Source organism: Thalassophryne amazonica, chromosome 3 (assembly GCF_902500255.1).
Source record: "Thalassophryne amazonica chromosome 3, fThaAma1.1, whole genome shotgun sequence".
Classification (NCBI taxonomy): domain Eukaryota; kingdom Metazoa; phylum Chordata; class Actinopteri; order Batrachoidiformes; family Batrachoididae; genus Thalassophryne; species Thalassophryne amazonica.
Window position 1 is genome coordinate 44,841,431 of NC_047105.1, and position 16,008 is coordinate 44,857,438.

General features: G+C 39.8%; 1 protein-coding gene across 1 annotated transcript in view; it reads left to right on the forward strand.

Annotated features, from left to right (window-relative positions):
* Positions 1-16,008, forward strand: part of kif5ab (kinesin family member 5A, b) — a 321,264-nt gene that overhangs the window by 275,748 nt on the left and 29,508 nt on the right. Inside the window, 1 exon segment of the mRNA XM_034166139.1 lies at positions 2,721-2,937. Coding sequence (XP_034022030.1) covers positions 2,721-2,937 — 217 coding nt within the window.

Consider the following 16,008-nt stretch of genomic DNA (forward strand, 5'->3'; position numbering starts at 1 on the left):
TCTGAGCACACAGATCTGTATCTCACATTCATTGCAGCTTACTTTTGGATGTTGAAACCAGGACGTGTATAAGTAACATTACTAACAGATAAAATCAATTTCAATGCGGGATCAGACTGAAGGCGGGAGCGCGTCATCTTGTCGCTGACGTCATGGAAATGATACGGCTGTACAAACTGTTTTCACAGAGGGCTAAATTTTAGCTGCAAATTTGTCATTTTTAAACGAAGATTTCTCCACTGAATTACAAATTTGGTCTTACAGATTTACTTTACTGCATTCACAAGGGTCTTATAAATACATATCAGCTATTTCTTTCTGAAATCTGACCACATTTATTTCAATGCAGGTCTACTTTAAAGAAATATTAATTTTCCCACCATGTCTGAAATCTTCTGCACTCGCTATTTTGCGTTTCTTCGGTTCAGCCATTTCTGCTGACTTTTTCCTTCTTCTTCTTTGTTGTTTAACGGCAGCCGGCATCCTTTTTTGGTGCATTGCTGCCACTTTCTGTAGTAAAGAGAAGCACCGTCTGCAGAGCTGGCTCCTTCTAGTGTTAAAACTGAGAAGTGCAACAGAGTTGAGCTCAAGCTTCATGTGCGGGGCATATGCAATCATATTTTCAGAATGTGCTGAGGGCCACTAAAAACTGGGTCGTGGGGTGCAGTTGGCCTGTGGGCCATAGTTTGTACATCTCTAGATCAACCACTAGATGATTTTATTATTCGACTACAAAACACCCCTGAATAATGTGAGCATTTTAACCAGCTCCTTTGCTCTCGTTTATACTGCGGTTTCTGCTTAAATAGCAATTTGTACACAGGCATGCCCCAAATGGATTTGTGTTCATGTGTACACCTCATTTTAATGCGCATCATTAAAATAAAGCTGCGGGTCTTTCTTTTACAATCTCTGCAGTGTGTTAATAAGTTTGCTTAATAAACTCAAGCTGTTCTCTCTCTTTTGATACTGTTGACCATAAAATTTTATTACAGAGATTAGAGCATGCCATAGGTATTAAAGGCACTGCGCTGCGGTGGTTTGAATCATATTTATCTAATAGATTACAATTTGTTCATGTAAATGGGGAATCTTCTTCACAGACTAAGGTTAATTATGGAGTTCCACAAGGTTCTGTGCTAGGACCAATTTTATTCACTTTATACATGCTTCCCTTAGGCAGTATTATTAGACGGCATTGCTTAAATTTTCATTGCTACGCAGATGATACCCAGCTTTATCTATCCATGAAGCCAGAGGACACACACCAATTAGCTAAACTGCAGGATTGTCTTACAGACATAATGACATGGATGACCTCTAATTTCCTGTTTTTAAACTCAGATAAAACTGAAGTTATTGTACTTGGCCCCACAAATCTTAGAAACATGGTGTCTAACCAGATCCTTACTCTGGATGGCATAACCCTGACCTCTAGTAATACTGTGAGAAATCTTGGAGTCATTTTTGATCAGGATATGTCATTCAAAGTGCATATTAAACAAATATGTAAGACTGCTTTTTTGCATTTACGCAATATCTCTAAAATTAGAAAGGTCTTGTCTCAGAGTGATGCTGAAAAACTAATTCATGCATTTATTTCCTCTAGGCTGGACTATTGTAATTCATTATTATCAGGTTGTCCTAAAAGTTCCCTAAAAAGCCTTCAGTTAATTCAAAATGCTGCAGCTAGAGTACTGACGGGGACTAGAAGGAGAGAGCATATCTCACCCATATTGGCCTCTCTTCATTGGCTTCCTGTTAATTCTAGAATAGAATTTAAAATTCTTCTTCTTACTTATAAGGTTTTGAATAATCAGGTCCCATCTTATCTTAGGGACCTCGTAGTACCATATCACCCCAATAGAGCGCTTCGCTCTCAGACTGCAGGCTTACTTGTAGTTCCTAGGGTTTGTAAGAGTAGAATGGGAGGCAGAGCCTTCAGCTTTCAGGCTCCTCTCCTGTGGAACCAGCTCCCAATTCAGATCAGGGAGACAGACACCCTCTCTACTTTTAAGATTAGGCTTAAAACTTTCCTTTTTGCTAAAGCTTATAGTTAGGGCTGGATCGGGTGACCCTGAACCATCCCTTAGTTATGCTGCTATAGACTTAGACTGCTGGGGGTTCCCATAATGCATTTAGTGTTTCTTTCTCTTTTTGCTCTGTATGCATCACTCTGCATTTAATCATTAGTGATTGATCTCTGCTCCCCTCCACAGCATGTCTTTTTCCCGGTTCTCTCCCTCAGCCCCAACCAGTCCCAGCAGAAGACTGCCCCTCCCAGAGCCTGGTTCTGCTGGAGGTTTCTTCCTGTTAAAAGGGAGTTTTTCCTTCCCACTGTTGCCAAGTGCTTGCTCACAGGGGGTTGTTTTGACCGTTGGGGTTTTTCCGTAATTATTGTATGGCTTTGCCTTACAATATAAAGCGCCTTGGGGCAACTGTTTGTTTTGATTTGGCGCTATATAAATAAAATTGATTTGATTTGATTTGATTTGTTCTCTCCCTGGATTTTCACATTTGTTCTCCCTCTGTGCAGAAGGATGCTGTGTGTAGCAATTTAAAATCAATATGTTTTAAATCATTAAATCACACATTTTATTTTGTTTTGTGAGTATAAACATGCAAAAGAAGAGAGGTAGAATTTATACTCCATTTGTTTATTTATTTAATCTGAGGAAATGAAGGTCAGTCTTATGAATATGTGTGTGCCTTTGCCACAGCTGGTACGTGACAACGCTGATCTTCGCTGTGAGCTTCCGAAGCTGGAGAAACGTCTCCGGTCTACAGCTGAGCGAGTTAAGGCGTTGGAGGAAGCGCTGAAAGAAGCCAAGGAGAGCGCCATGAAGGACCGGCACCATTACCAGCAGGAGGTGGAGCGCATCAAAGACGTGATGAGGGCACGCTACCCTTTCCGCAGGCCCCATGCTGCCCAGATAGGTGACACATACAACACATCATTAGTGATGTAGAAAGACGGACCGCTTCACTGTTGCACGTCATTTCTGCAAAAGCTGTGTAATAGGATAAAATGTCAACAAATTGTTGGCGTTTAATCTCTGATTGGACAGTGATCCATCAAATCTGTTCACGTCAAAATCCAACACTGCAAATGCTATTAGTGTGTTGCAATATTAACACGTTAGTAATTGCGTTATTGCAATTCAGTCCACAGTGTAATCACATTCAGCTAAGCTGTCATTTCCCATTCATTTGCTAAAAGCACTAATGTTAATTTAATCGCTCATGTATATTTTCTGAACCACTGGCTACATTTTGAAGACATTAAATTGCAATCACTGCAGTAATATACAAGAGAGAGTTAAAAAAAAGTCTGTTGGAATATTTTTTTTAAACTGGAAAATGAGCACTCCTAAACATCAAAGTTGAATCAAAGTAATATCTCATGTGACTGCCTATGATCCATATAATTCAATTGTAGTATTTCCTTGTTTTATAAGAACATCATTGTGATCAATTAATTATTCATTGATATTATTTTGTTTATTGTTTCTGTGGTGTGATGCTTTTGACTGTAAACCTACAAACTAATCAAACAATGTGAAAATGCCTATTACTTTCTTTGCTTTGTGATTTGTTGTTTGGTTTTGAACAGTGGTCAGCCATGCACTCTTTTTGATAACAAAGTAAGGCCTTCATCTTACTCATCCTTCGTAAAGTTTCACGAGGTCCACTTCCTCAGATGTTTGGATCTGCAAGACTGTGGCATTTTAATATTAATAGTTACCGTTGGCGATGAAAGGAGTATCACTTTGTGAGGGAGCATCATTTTGGCCATGTGGCCCATTTCTCTGTGCATTATCCAGAGCACAAATGCCTGAGTATTGAGGAAACTGGTGGCTGGAGAAGGCCAAGGGAAGGTCCACGTTTCACCTGGCTGCAGCAGATACTGTAGATGGTTATTTTAGAGATGTGGGAATAGACTGGTTGGATGGTTGGACAGCCTGGATGGTTGCCATCCAGGATTTGGGGTGGTTCAGTGGTGCTGTGGATGTGGCAAAGCGCAGCACCAGCACATGCTCACAGACCTAACTTGTACTTGACCATTGGCAACTATTATTATTACACTAATAACCACCCCTGTCCCGACTGGTGCACAACGCTTTCCTGAATAAAATAGACAAAATTCTCTATAAGATTTGATTTTTTATTTTAACTAGTGCTTGGAAACTTCAGATTGAGTATTTTAATCAGAAGAAAAATGGCTGATCTACTACGACTCTTAAAAAAAAAAACTACTGTTCTAAAAAAATACAGAGGTGACAAATTGAAGGGAAAACTAACATCAAAGGCCATCACAAAGCATCACAACACACCTCGCAAGTGTCATTGCTCATTTCCATCAGACTCAGTTGTCATTTTTGCACCCAGTGTCTGTGTCTTCTAAAGAGCAACACCACTTGCGTTCCTGTGCCGTGTTAATATTTAATGCAAACAGAAAATGTTTGTGTCTGACTGCCAAAAACTTGGTCACAAGTCCAACATTGTCTAGTGCTGTTAAAGAGTCCATCAGTCAGACATGCCTTACATAAGTGGCTTCACAACGCACAAACACTCTGCCTGCACATATCGGCTTCAGTAACCTGCAGCAGTGTAGTATTTATATAATGGTGTTTTATGGCTTTTTATTAAGGAGAACGTTGTGCACTGGTCGTGACAGGTGTGGTCATGTGTGTAATAATTTTAATAGTTGCCAATGATCAAGTAAAGTTAAGTCTGAGAGTATGCGCTGGTGCTCCACTTTGCCACATCCACAGCACCACTGAACCGCCCCAGGTCCTGGCTTTTGTAAATGTGAAAATGCTTATTATGTTCTTTGCTTTGATGTGTTCATTAATAAAATGGACAAAATTCTCTTTAAAAACTCTTTTAAAAACTAGCAACTGGAAACTTCAACCTGAGTCTTAATCAAATAGTAATGAAGAAAAAATGTCAAATCTACTACTTTTCTTTAAAGGTACTGTATGAAAAAACATAATATGTGCATCTATGGAAATATCAGTATGCCTAAGAATTTAGGACAGTGGCATATTTTGAGAGAGAGAGAGAGACTGAAAGAATTTGAATTTAAAACTTCTTTATCAACCATGTCTCACATCCAAGTTGTCACATTTTGATGCAAATGGCTCATTTTGACAGAATGTCAATATCTGACAAGTCGGATACTCCCAGTGCATCACTGTGTGACCCAAGGAAACGCTAACCTAGGCCTAACCATAACTTTTACCAGTGGTGGGCACAGTTCCACTAATCGCTAATTATCAATGTTTTCATTATCTGATTAGCTTTTCAGATAACTTTGAAAACCATCATTGGATCAATTATCTTCCGATAAGTTTTGGTTCGATCATTTTTAGACTGCTAACATTTTTGCAGACGTAGCTTTTTGTAGTAGATGCGCAGTTCTATCCTCTACAAACAGAGAAGAGCCGGTTCTACACTAAACCACTCTATCATCTGCAGGCAAAGGAGAACTGGTCATAGAAAAGAAAAAAATACTAACACACTGGCAATAGCACCCAAGTCATCCAGAGGCATACAGTTTTAACTTATGGTTAAAATTTTAACCAAACTAATTTTGGACAAGTTATTTAAATTAACATCACATCTGAAGTTTTAGAAAGTGAAAATATCAGATATATGTTTTAGTTTTAAAGTATTGGACTAATTGTAAAGGTTTTAGTGTGGGCATGGTGTGTGCACAGTGCATTCTTGGTAAAAGTTCACGACAGGAGAAATACATTTGAGACGCTCTGATCAGGCTCCACACGGAGAACAGCATTAAACTCTTTGTATATTGTGCCTAAAACTCTCGTGAATATATTCTCTGGGTTTATAGACATTGTTATTGTGTTTGTTTTATGTTAAAATGCCAGAAGAAGCCCAGGTTGCTTCTCAGAGCCGAAAATTGATTCAGGCTGTGTGATATAACCAGTGTCAAAATGCATAGAACACTGCCATCTACTGGCGACCGGTTATATCACAGTGTTGTCGACCGCAGGATTTTAAAATCATCTGTAGGTTTCCAAAACCTGAGAGACCACACAGATGGACATTAAAAAAAAAAAAAAAAATCATAGATCTGACAGGTTTAGTTGTACAGTGTGTGGTGTCAGCCACACGGTAAAAACAAAACACACACAAACAGATTTCACACACGAACAAACAGGTCAAACACCTCGTTTTCTGATTGTCTGTGTGTCACATTTAGCTCCTCACGTCCTTCTTAACACATCACACACGGCAGGAATATCTGATAAGATTATATTTATATATATATATTATGTTTCTTTCTCTTTTTGCTCTGTATGCACCACTCTGCATTTAATCATTAGTGATCGATCTCTGCTCCCCTCCACAGCATGTCTTTTTCCTGGTTCTCTCCCTCAGCCCCAACCAGTCCCAGCAGAAGACTGCCCCTCCCTGAGCCTGGTTCTGCTGGAGGTTTCTTCCTGTTAAAAGGGAGTTTTTCCTTCCCACTGTAGCCAAGTGCTTGCTCACAGGGGGTCGTTTTGACCGTTGGGGTTTTACATAATTATTGTATGGCCTTGCCTTACAATATAAAGCGCCTTGGGGCAACTGTTTGTTGTGATTTGGCGCTATATAAAAAAATTGATTGATTGATTGATTGATTGATTATATTCAGCTTCATCACGATTGTAGGGGCGTCCTTAAGATTGTCGGAAGGGGAAGATCAGGTCCGATATTGGCCTAATTATCTTGTTGTGTGAACCAGGATTGATGTTATTATGACTCACGGAGCGACTGATTGATTTGTTATAACACCGTACCAAGCCGCTAACCGATCGGATGTTATGACGCCTCACGGAGCAACTGATTGATGTGTTATGACACAACACCGAACATATTTTCACTATTATTTGATTTCTTTGTGCGACTGACATCGTAATTCAAGCATCAAAAGGCGATTCCTATCACCACACAATTCCAGCCGCACACGAGAAAGTTTTTGACAGTGACTTGTTATTGAAAGAAACCTTGTCTCCCTAACCGGATAGAGTTGTGATGTCATCACGCGTGCGCTTAGGCGCTGTCTAGCGGGAGCTTGAAAATTTCTTTCTTTTTTTTATACAAATGAAAATGAAATGAAAAAAATGACATATTTTACAAAAGCACATTTATTTGTAAACACCAGCATGTTACATTGATTCACTTGTGTTGATTTTTACATACAATGAATGAATCAACCAATCAGTATGAGCGGAAGCTTAGTATACCCATAATCCCTTTGGGCTTCTGTGTGTTAATGTTCAAATCTTCAGAGTTAGTGCATTATTTTGAAAATAAACAGATATGTGTTATATACGTGTATCACTTTGTACATTTTAAGAGTTTACATTAATGTAGTTATTCTATCCGGAATAATTTTATTTATAAAGCAAAACCATAATTCAAACCTGCTTTCCATTTCAAGACCTCTGCCTCATCGCTGGACCACTGTATCCTGTCAGAGTAAATGATGCTTTCCTAGAGCAGGGGGCAGAGCACACAAAGACAAGCGCTAGCTCATTGGCTGTTTGGGTTTGTGATCACCGTTGGTTCTATTAGAAGCTTTGGTGGTGTTTAAACTCAAAATCAGCTTCTTAGTAGCTGAGAGCATATTTCAGGCAAATTTCAAAATTATCGGTTACCTGTAGCTTCCGATACGTTTTTAGGCAGTTTATCGGTTTAGCGTTAAAAAAGATAACTTTTCAGTTAGCTGAAAAGTTATCAAAGCTAACATTTTGGTTATCTGTGCCCACCACTGACTTTAACCATAACTGAACATAGATAAATGTTCTCTGATAATGCACAAGTGAAGTAGATACAACACCTTGCAAAGGTATTCACCCCCTCTGGCTTTGACAAATTTGAATTTATTTATGACTTTATATCTCAAACACAAAAAGTAATTCAGGCTTCTCTATATTAAAATTTCTAAAATTATCCTCCTTAAACTCAAACTGAAAGCAAATCTCTACAAGTTGATATAAATTAAATAAAAATATCAAAGCCAAGATGATGGGCTTGGAGTAACATATATAAATCATCACTTTTACAGGGGATGGTTTCATGTACATTTTCAAATCACTGGATAGGTTTTCCAGGGAGCTGGTTGGCCTGCCTAGAAGTATAAGTAGAGTGGTTGGGACTCTCATAGGTTACAACCTAACAGACATAGAATGGTAATGACACTCCAACAGGTCAGTACATGTACAGCTTGCGGGGAGAAACGTGAGACGTCTCTGCATTTTTTGGGACAGTGTCCAGTATGGGATAGACTGAGGTTTTTTTTGGTTCCTTTATTTTGCAACCTCATCAGATTAGGAAACTAAAGTTAAGAAACCTGGTATCCTTTATCAAGGGTACCAAAAGGTGTAACTAAGAAGGTTTATTTTGTGGGAGAAATGCTCCCATTTGTGGCCTAGTTCAACCCCTCTTTCCTAACCTAAGTCAATGAATATGTCTTGGACTTTATTTACATCAATTATTAAGAAATACAAACAGTATGGTACTCTGTGGTATCTCTGTGGAGTAGGCAGTCCTCAAAACTGAGTGGCTGTGCAAAATGAGACTACTGAGGAAAGCCATCACGACACACACAACAACTCTGAAAGAGTTTCATTCTTCTCTGGCTGCAAATTGAGAATCTGGAAATAGGGCAAGTTCTGTATTTTTGCATCCCCAGTTAAACAACATCATGGTGGAGTGGAGCAGAGAAGGATTTTCTCAAAAAAAGGCTTGAAAGTACACCAAGAGTTTTCCAGGAGGCACAAGCCTAGATCTGAGCTGTACCCTTTTTATGAAAATTCTTCTCAATTCCACTCCACCACAAACCTGTGAGTGGTGATCCAACAGGCCACATTTGTCCTTTATTATATGGTATGGGATTTTGCCAACTTCTGATTGGCCCATTCGCCACTTTCTGAGCTGTACCACATGCAGAGTTGACCAATGGTGGAGCCGAGTAGACCGCGCGTGTGAAACGAGTACACCTCACGTGCAGCGAAGCGCTAGCTAATCGAGCGACGCCTTCTGGCTGTCAGTTTCTTGACAAGATGGCAGAAGACAGGTTTGCGTCTGTTAGCGACGCTGACTTAAAATGAATTTTACACGAAAAAGATGCGAAGAACACCCGCAGAAATACAGTCAGCAGCCAACCTGTTTCGCAAGTACGTCACTGAAAAGGGACATGCACCCAACTTTGAAACTTATGACAGATGGATGCTTGACGGTCCTCGGTCTCGGTACTTGGTACTTGGTCGATTTTACGCAGAAGCTAGACAGGCGAATGGCGAACTTTATAAGAAAACAAGCCTGATGACTCTTCGTCACGGACTTAACAGGCATCTCCAGTCGATCGATGGGATGTCAGTTGGTGCAGTATGACAGTATGGGGTTCACCGTGAACCCCATCCTGACCAGGTCCGCATAATCACGGGTACACCTCATCAAAAGTCTATAATTGTGTAATGTACAACCTTTCCAATCGCATACACAGAAGCCTGTAAGTTTTGCAGAGTTGTCATGTGTGTCTTGATGAGTTCCCTCAGAATTCTCCTTTTTGCACATGTAAGTTTTGCTGAGTTGTCATGTGTGTCTTGATGAGTTCCCTCACAATTCTCCTTTTTGCACAGTCACTCAGATTTTGAGAACCGCCTACTCCACACACATTTACCATACAGCACCATACTGTTTGTATTTTTTAATGACTGATATAAGTGAAATACAATCCATATAAAGTGACTTGGAAATGTTCATGTATCTATCACCTGACTTACCTCGAGAAAACTGGCAATAAAAATGCTGATCCATGTGTGTTAAACCAAAGGGTGCCATTACTTCTGCCACAACTTACCAAGTTGTAGAGATTTGCTTTCACTTTGAGTTTAAAGGGGATACTTTTAGATATTTTAAGATAGAGAAGCCTGAATTACTTTTTGCTTTTGAAACACCATAAACAACTTAAAATGGGTAAAAGCCCAAGAGTGTAAATAAGGTGCTGTAGTTTCATGCGCTGTCAGAGAGAAATTACACAGCTGTCAAAAAATTCGCCTCCTCACCCATCACTAATGGAACGGGGCACTGACCAAGCGTAAAAATGTGATGAGTTTGGAGTGAGACTGGGTTACTTTTATTTATACTAAACAACTATTTGCATTCGACTTTTTTGTTTTTCAGTTTTTGCCATCCCGCTCCCCACACAGACAGAGCTCAAATGAGAGAACACCCAATGAAACATTCATATTTTATCAAGTGGACTTCAGACGTGTATTGCGTTTTCTTTATCTGTAACGTTTCCTTTTATTGAGGAGTTCCAGGCCGACAAGCTTCCTCAAAACTCTTAAGTGACTGGATTAATTTATCGGCATCGGGAAAATAGTCCTCAACCTTTACAGATTTTCAGAATTTTCCACCCAGGAAGCTGTTAATATTCTGCAGTGTGTACAGATGACTGCCCTGAGGAGGAGAACCTGTACTGGATGCAACAGAGTCTGACTCACACGTCATGTAATCATCATCATTCATACTTTGGCTCCCAGACTGCAGTTACCAAGCCGGCTGCCAGCACCATCTCAGCGTCTGTCTGCTGGGCCTTGAGGAGGAAGCAGAAACATCAGCGCTGAGCAGACCGGTCACCGCAGGAGCAATTAAAACCTGTACTGCGACGCTCCCACCTGCCACACACTCTCACACGGCCCACTCCCAGCACCCAACACAGAGGGAGAGAGAGGAGGCTTATCAGGATGGGGTCTGTTCCCGGATTCTGTAGCACAAAGCGAATAAGAGTCTATGAGTCCCTCTGGATGGGACAGCAGTCCGAATGCAGGTTACTCCCCAGGTACTCATTCACAGATGAGTGGACTGGGTGGCTGCAGGTGAACTGTCTTGTCATAGGACACAAACAGGCAGCCTGAAGCAGTCTTCTGGTTGGTCAGTGCCACAGAACCACCTCCCCCGACATAATTTGCAGAACACTATAAACACAATCTAATTACTGTTCTTATACAACTACCAATCTTTAGCATCCATCCATCCATTTTCTGTATCTGGGTCACAGCAAGGTGGATCCTATCCCAGCAGTTACTGGGCATGAGGAAGGGTACAAGATGCCAGTCTGTCACAGTCAATCAATCAATCAATCAATTTTTTTATATAGCGCCAAATCACAACAAACAGTTGCCCCAAGGCGCTTTATATTGTAAGGCAAGGCCATGCAATAATTATGTAAAACCCCAACGGTCAAAACGACCCCCTGTGAGCAAGCACTTGGCTACAGTGGGAAGGAAAAACTCCCTTTTAACAGGAAGAAACCTCCAGCAGAACCAGGCTCAGGGAGGGGCAGTCTTCTGCTGGGACTGGTTGGGGCTGAGGGAGAGAACCAGGAAAAAGACATGCTGTGGAGGGGAGCAGAGATCGATCACTAATGATTAAATGCAGAGTGGTGCATACAGAGCAAAAAGAGAAAGAAACAGTGCATCATGGGAACCCCCCAGCAGTCTACATCTATAGCAGCATAACTAAGGGATGGTTCAGGGTCACCTGATCCAGCCCTAACTATAAGCTTTAGCAAAAAGGAAAGTTTTAAGCCTAATCTTAAAAGTAGAGAGGGTGTCTGTCTCCCTGATCTGAATTGGGAGCTGGTTCCACAGGAGAGGAGCCTGAAAGCTGAAGGCTCTGCCTCCCATTCTACTCTTACAAACCCTAGGAACTACAAGTAAGCCTGCAGTCTGAGAGCGAAGCGCTCTATTGGGGTGATATGGTACTACGAGGTCCCTAAGATAAGATGGGACCTGATTATTCAAAACCTTATAAGTAAGAAGAAGAATTTTAAATTCTATTCTAGAATTAACAGGAAGCCAATGAAGAGAGGCCAATATGGGTGAGATATGCTCTCTCCTTCTAGTCCCCGTCAGTACTCTAGCTGCAGCATTTTGAATTAACTGAAGGCTTTTTAGGGAACTTTTAGGACAACCTGATAATAATGAATTACAATAGTCCAGCCTAGAGGAAATAAATGCATGAATTAGTTTTTCAGCATCACTCTGAGACAAGACCTTTCTGATTTTAGAGATATTGCGTAAATGCAAAAAAGCAGTCCTACATATTTGTTTAATATGCGCTTTGAATGACATATCCTGATCAAAAATGACTCCAAGATTTCTCACAGTATTACTAGAGGTCAGGGTAATGCCATCCAGAGTAAGGATCTGGTTAGACACCATGTTTCTAAGATTTGTGGGGCCAAGTACAATAACTTCAGTTTTATCTGAGTTTAAAAGCAGGAAATTAGAGGTCATCCATGTCTTTATGTCTGTAAGACAATCCTGCAGTTTAGCTAATTGGTGTGTGTCCTCTGGCTTCATGGATAGATAAAGCTGGGTATCATCTGCGTAACAATGAAAATTTAAGCAATACCGTCTAATAATACTGCCTAAGGGAAGCATGTATAAAGTGAATAAAATTGGTCCTAGCACAGAACCTTGTGGAACTCCATAATTAACTTTAGTCTGTGAAGAAGATTCCCTATTTACATGAACAAATTGTAATCTATTAGACAAATATGATTCAAACCACCGCAGCGCAGTGCCTTTAATACCTATGGCATGCTCTAATCTCTGTAATAAAATTTTATGGTCAACAGTATCAAAAGCAGCACTGAGGTCTAACAGGGCCACAAATAGACAAACAAACATATTCACATACCTACGGACAATTTAAGGTTTCCAGCCCACCTAACCTCCATGTCTTTGGATGCGGGAGGAAGACGGAACACCTGGAGGAAACCCATGCCAACACGGGGAGAATATGCAAACTCCACACAGAAAGACCACAGGTGGGAAGCGATCCATGACTTTTTGCTGTGAAGCAACAGTGCTAGCCACTCATCCACCGTGCTGCAATCTTTGGCATGACAGAATAAAATTACATTTACTTTTTCTTTGGTTTAGAGCATTGTTTACTTCATCTCTGTGAAGTTAAGCAACTACTAATTGTGCAGGTTGGAACATCATCCCTCATGCATTATTTTATTTTGACTGCGTGCATTTTGATGTGGAAAGAATCAGCCTAAATTCCACATTTTTGTTGTGTGGAAATGGTACAAGTAATATGAATAAAACTGAGCTTCTGCATGTGCCAGTGTACTTCTGAAGGCACACCAGGTCAATCACTACTGTCAAAGTGGATTTGTAGGGTGCACCTTTCAACTCTTTGGTGGTCAAAATGAAGATTCCTGTCTCTTTTCCCAACAGTCTACTTTAACCTTTATTTAACCAGGTTAGTTCCGTTGAGATCGGGATCTCTTTTACAAGGAAGACTTGGGCAAATATAAAGTTTCCAATTCAACTAAACTGCATGTCTTTAAATGTGGGAGGAAACCAACACAAACACAGGGAGATCAATCAAACCCATGACCTTCTTGCTGTGAGGCAACAGTGCTAACCACTAATCCACCATGCTGCTAGCCGAAGTGCCAGCTGTACACCAAGAAAACCATATATCTAAACTAGAGTACCGCCCTCGTAGAGCACAAACCTCCGCCAACACTAAATTCCAATTCCACAAATTTTTACCTCAGAAAAAAAAAATTCAAGGTGGAAGTCTTGTTAGAAGTGGCTTTTTCATAAACTAAAATATAATACAAAATATAGATCAAAAGGGCTTTTCAATGTTAACCTGTTTATGCCCAGATTTTTTTTTATAAGTGGAAAAAATTGCATTAGTAACTTTGAGATTTTTTATTGTGAGTAGAAAATGACAGTGACACACTTCGGCAACAGTTGCTGCCAGTGGGGCAAAACGGGTTAATATCAGATATCTGCTAAATGCGGATCAAACTTAGTCTATTCATTGAGAGTGCCAGTTTGCCACCTCATTCTTACAAATGAGAGTGATTGAGGCACTTTTGATTGAGATATAATGTAAAATGTGCATTAAATGGATTTTTCAATATTAAATTCAAATGTCCGCAAAATCCACAATAGGGATCAGATGTGGATCAAACGTTGTCAGGCGATAGTGAGTGCCAGTCTGCACCTCACTTTAAAATATGAGAGTGATTGGGGCATATTTGATTAAGATATAATGTAAAATATACATTAAAGGGGGTTTTCAATGTTAAATTTAAATGGCCACAAAATTTGCAATCTGAACCAGTCGATAAAAGACACCATCCTACACATAAGTATGTCAAAAATGAAAGAAATTTGATCTTTGACAGAGTTATGAATTTTTGAAAATTCATTCAATGTTAAAGAGGGATTTTTCCAAGACTTTTCCTGACCTTGACCTTTGGCCTATGACCTTGAAAATTTAATCAGTTCTTGCCTATCAGGATATGAACCTTCAGTAAAAATATCATAACAATGTACAGTTGTATGTAAAATTTTGGGCACCCCTGATGATGTACATGATTTTCCTTTATAAATCACTGGTTGTTTGGATCAGCGATTTCTGTTAAATATATCATATAGAATCAGAATCAGAATCAGAAGAAGTTTATTGCCATTGCCAGTGAACAGGATTCACAGACTAGGAATTTGCTTCGGTACAATGGTGCAACATTAAGAAGAGATAAAATGCTAAGATAAAATATAACATATGTGTCAAAATCCGATTAAAAATAAATAAATAAATAAATAAATATATATATATATATATATTTATAGCAGACAGTGATATGTGATAAGTGAAATGACGTTTCTATGATTTACAGAAAGTGTGCAATAATTATTTAAACAAAATTAGACAGGTGCAAAAATTTGGGCACCACAACAGAAAAAATACATCAATATTTAGCAGTTCCTCCTTTTGCAGAAATAACAGCTTCTAAACCAGGAGTGCCCAACCTTTTTGAACCGAGATCTACTTTTAAAGTTGACAATGTATCGAGATCTACCGAGCCATATGGAACGCCACAGCGTAGCCGCAACATATTGTGCACCAAAATAATAACACAATTTTCTGGCAGGTTTTAACAGTAATAATGCATCATTGAAGTAAATGTGCATAGTGGAAAAGAATAAGCACAAGTAGGCCTAGGACTGGTCTCAAGTTGGAAAAGTTGTTCCCTACCTTAGTGGGACTTCTGGCCCAGAGAGGAGGAAGCTTGTCTCTCATAGTCCGGACAGCAGGAGCTGAGTTCAGCCATAAACATTCACTCAGACACTCTCTGTCTGCATTAGATTCCAGATTTGGACATTCATGTCAGCTGTTGCTCTGGATTTGAGCTCAATGTCATTTTTCAGTGTGAGGATCCAGGTTGAAGAGTGATGCCACGTTGGCTGATATACAGTCCACAGCTATATTTTCCCCCAATGGAAAACAGAGAAAACTGACAACAGGCTCTTTAGAGGCAAAGTCAGTGAAGTGCCTGTCAAATTCTGACAAGATGCTCTGCACATGATCATCATAACATGTACTCTTAGGATCCACGGTCTTTGTCCTGGTGCTTAAGTTCTGTGTCCATGTGTGGAAAGTTCTGCAGGTCACACCTGCTTGATAGCACATGTAATATGCTATTAAACTTGCTTTCAAATCCAAAAGCTGTGCATGTTCAGCATGGTTTGAACGTTTCAGAGGCCTGAAAAAAACAGCTTGTGTGCCGTGGTAGCTGCTGTATCAATTGTATTACATTACTAAGCAAGATATATTGATTTATAACACAAAACTGTCAAAAGGGGTAATAGATATAAGTGTAAAGAAGTCAATGTGAACGTCATGCAGAATGATGCTGCATTCATGTACCGTCGGAAATTACACAACTTTTTGTTGTTTCAGACTCAGCAGTTGCTTGTGGCAGGAGCATGGTTTTTGTTTTTATTTTTTTGTCTCGATACATTGTCAACTTTAAAAGTAGATCTCGGTTCAAAAAAGGTTGGGCATTCCTGGTTTAGAGGCTGTTATTTCTGCAAAAGGAGGAACTACTAAATCTTGTATTTTTTTCTGTTGTGGTGCCCAAATTTATGTACCTGCACAATTTTGTTT